At 44.0% G+C, this 3,389-nt stretch overlaps 1 protein-coding gene across 5 annotated transcripts in view; it reads right to left on the bottom strand.

Moving 5' to 3' along the window:
* The window catches only part of APAF1 (apoptotic peptidase activating factor 1), a 51,618-nt gene that overhangs the window by 7,600 nt on the left and 40,629 nt on the right, over positions 1 to 3,389 (bottom strand). For 2 of the 5 annotated variants that reach the window (XR_001863148.1, XR_001863147.1), the window contains exon 26: positions 1 to 118. Coding sequence is in view for 1 of the 5 variants with exons in the window: in XM_017737800.1 (XP_017593289.1) it covers positions 1,962 to 2,006 (45 nt within the window). In the remaining 4 variants the exon portion in view is untranslated. The other 3 variants (XR_001863150.1, XR_001863149.1, XM_017737800.1) reach the window with 3 other exon arrangements.

Below are 3,389 nucleotides of genomic sequence, written 5' to 3' on the forward strand. Positions count from 1 at the left end.
GAAGTCCTTTCTTCAGATCCAAAGGGACTTCTACAAACTTGCACTAATCCAAAGGAGTTACCACTTGATCTTTTGTCTTCTTTGGTTGAGGTGACTTTTCATTTAAGGTCCTGGTACGCTGGAAGTGCATAGGCAGTAAGGGGATAATGGTCAGTCTTAAGAGTGAAGGTAGGGAAAAAGCCAGAGATCTCTGTAAGATCAGAAAGTCAGGAAAATTGCTATTCTTGACATCTAGGGTAAGAGGGAAGCAGAGGCATTCAAGGAGGGCAGATGAAGAAGCTGGAACATTTGGATGCTGTAAAGCCAAGAATTAATTCCAACGACTGCCTTAAAGTGGGAAGGTGGAGAACAGGCAGAGAGGCAATACAGAAGTAGATTGCATTTGACATGAGAAGGTAAGGAAATTGAAATCTAAATGAGGTGTGGGTGACAAAGGATTTTGAGAATTATATGAGTAAGTGAGGTCTCTAATATGCTGTTGTGAATAGGTGTTTTAGGTTGCTCAAAGAATCACTGGCAAAGATATCAGCTAAAGCAGGTTTAATAAAGTGAAAGTGTGATAAAGTACATTGGCAAGGTTCACTTTACTGCTGAACTATGTCATTGAAGCACACAGAAATAGACTAAAATCTAAAATCTATCAAACTAAAATCAATCTAACACTATCTATGTGGAGATTGGAGATGGGAAAAAGTCAAGGATGGAAAAGTGTAAGGATGGAAAGGAATGAGGGGGACCCTCCTACCAAGTCACAAAGTTCAGAGTAGACCCTCTTACCAAGCTTAGCTCCAGATTTGACCAATGGTTTAGGCCTAAAGTTTTTAACAGCTCTTAAACATAACAGCACTTCATTGACAGCCTAATTTAAACAAGATTGTTTAGAATGTACAATGAGCAGGACAGTAACTCAGAGGCATAACTTGCGTACATATTTAATCTACTTAAGAATTACAGAGACCAACACCCATAGCACATGTGTAGGACAGCGTTAATTCTCTCACCGTTGTTGAGAGGGCCAGGGCCTAGAGGCGTGTGGGTGTGGCTGGGTCGCTCTTCTAAACCACCCAGGTCATTGTGGGGGACCTGGTTCCAGGTGGAAGAAAAGGTGAGCGTGCAGTGGAAATGGTGCCATTTTGTTTCTTTTTTCCGGAGCAAAACAGCGACCTTGGGATGGTGCGGATGTGGAGTAGGGCAGCCAGTGCAAGCAAAGTGGCCAGTGCCATGCAGACCATCTGGCTTGGAGGGTTTGTCCATCATTGTTTCTCGTTGTCTTGGGCTTGGGGAAGGAGGACACCAGCTGTGGGAGTGTTCGCCATGTTGTCCTTTGTCTTGGGAAGAGCCGTGTAGCTGCTGGGCTGCAGTAACATCCACCATTTTGTCTTCATCTTGGTGGCCATACAGAGCTGGAGGGGGGTGGTGAGCACCTTTTTGTATGTAAATCACCTCTTTTACGCACTGTTGTTACAAGTACTGTTTGCTGTTTCTGTTTGTTTTCCTTATCTCATTGCTTTTTCTCTAGTAAATTGCTATCTCAACCCATAATATCTGCCTTTTTGTCCCTTTCTCACTGGAGGGGACTGGGGAGAAGAGAAGCAGCTGTTTGGTTTTAAACCATAACAATTTGCTGTAGTATATTCACACTTGGCAGACACACTCTAAAGGAGTATGGACACATACCTCTGAAAAATTCCCCTCGGGTTCAGTGAAGTACTCATACTGGATGCCTTTGCATCATTTCGAAGGGTGAAGAGTTGAGCCTTGGGGAGTGGGGGTAACAGGCCAGGCTCCATTGTTGGCTTTTGGCAGTGGTCCTACAAATAGAGTGCACTTGAGAATTTGCTCGCTCCGAGGAGTGTCGTGCTCAGAGGGAATTGCTGGCTGCAGCCCTCTGTGGTCCAGGAGAGCTCAGAGGGTCTTACTTAGAACCACTGTTTATAGGGTTGCAAGAGAGTTTTCTTTTGTCACAGCAATTTTCCATCTTGGCCACAATTCAGGTCAGTAACTTTCTGTAAAAGTTCAATCATAAAAGTGGTGTTACACTTGCATTCTTATGCAGGCAAGAAAAATAGGTTCCCAAGACTGTTCGCTAAAAAGCAGGAGCTCATTAGCCAAAATAAGTTCCTGGGAGCACACAGTGTTTCTGATAAGCTCAAGGAGCTTAGCTGAGCTGTCATTCATCAAGGCCAAGGCCTAACAAGCATTTCTGAAATCATAGTGTGGGCCAGTGTGAGGGGGGGGATGCACCACCACATATGCACAGTAAAAGAGCTGCTGCTGGAAGAAGGCTTAAAATTTGTCCTGACAAACAACAGGGAACTTCTGTGTTTGTGGAGTTAGAGGGTTTCCTAAAGCAGATGTTGATGTTGCATTTGAGACTGGATGCAGTGACTCCTCCAAACTGGCCTGGTGTTTATTAAGAGCCAGAAGAGCCACTGCTGGCAGGAAGACAGCATCTCCGGTTCTGGTATTCTGCCAGGAAGTTTGTGAGAGGCTGCTTCACCTGCAGAACCACAAGGTGCACATGCATTGCAGTTTAAAGTCAACATCTCAGCATCAAAAACTGCCATGGCCATAAAATGGTAACCATTGGCAAGGGAATCATCAGGTTGTGAAGAAGATTTGGAAAAGAAGCAGCATGCTAGACAACTAATGCACAGACAACTGTGAAATAGTTTATCTCCCATTCTAGGTTAAAACAGGCAGTTTGTGCCACATGCAGGACTCTAATTTTGCCCTAGATTTCTTTCAATGTGTGCTGTTCAGCTGGCCTGCTTCACACTTAACTGGAAGATGATGTCTAAGATGTCATCAAGACAACAGTCTAGAAATAGTAACTTCAACTATCTCCAAAGTACCAGCCCAAAGAACAATTGACTCTGAAGGAACTGTGTGGCAGTGACAAGCATGTAAGTGAGAGACATGGCACAGGGATTAGAGACAATATTTAGTTGTGGGCACTTATCTAAGAAAAGGGATATTTGTTATCTCATGTTAAAAGACCATCCGAAGAGAGTGGGAGAGAAAAAAAGGCTCTTAACTGGCTGGAAATCCTGGCAGGATTTTCAGCCTACTGGAAAGCATAGGGGGATAATGCTCAAGCTTCTACTGAAAAGCTCTGCAATTGTTCAGTGCTCTTCAGCTTCTTTAGGTGAACCAACTTCTTTGCTAAACCAGCAACCTGACTCTACTGCTATCAAGGCCACACTGATTCTGGTTAACCATATGCTGGTTCTTGTTAACTTTCACACCTGATGACCTGAGCTAGACAGAGGCTGACCACAAGTCTCACTTGTGGCCAGAGTTCACACTGGATGTAGATTTTGTGGAACTGGTGGATGATTTCAGTCCTACTGATTAGACAGTCACACTTATCCTCATTAAAAGCCTGA

Source organism: Corvus brachyrhynchos, unplaced genomic scaffold (genome assembly GCF_000691975.1).
Source record: "Corvus brachyrhynchos isolate BGI_N302 unplaced genomic scaffold, ASM69197v1 scaffold56, whole genome shotgun sequence".
Taxonomy (NCBI): domain Eukaryota; kingdom Metazoa; phylum Chordata; class Aves; order Passeriformes; family Corvidae; genus Corvus; species Corvus brachyrhynchos.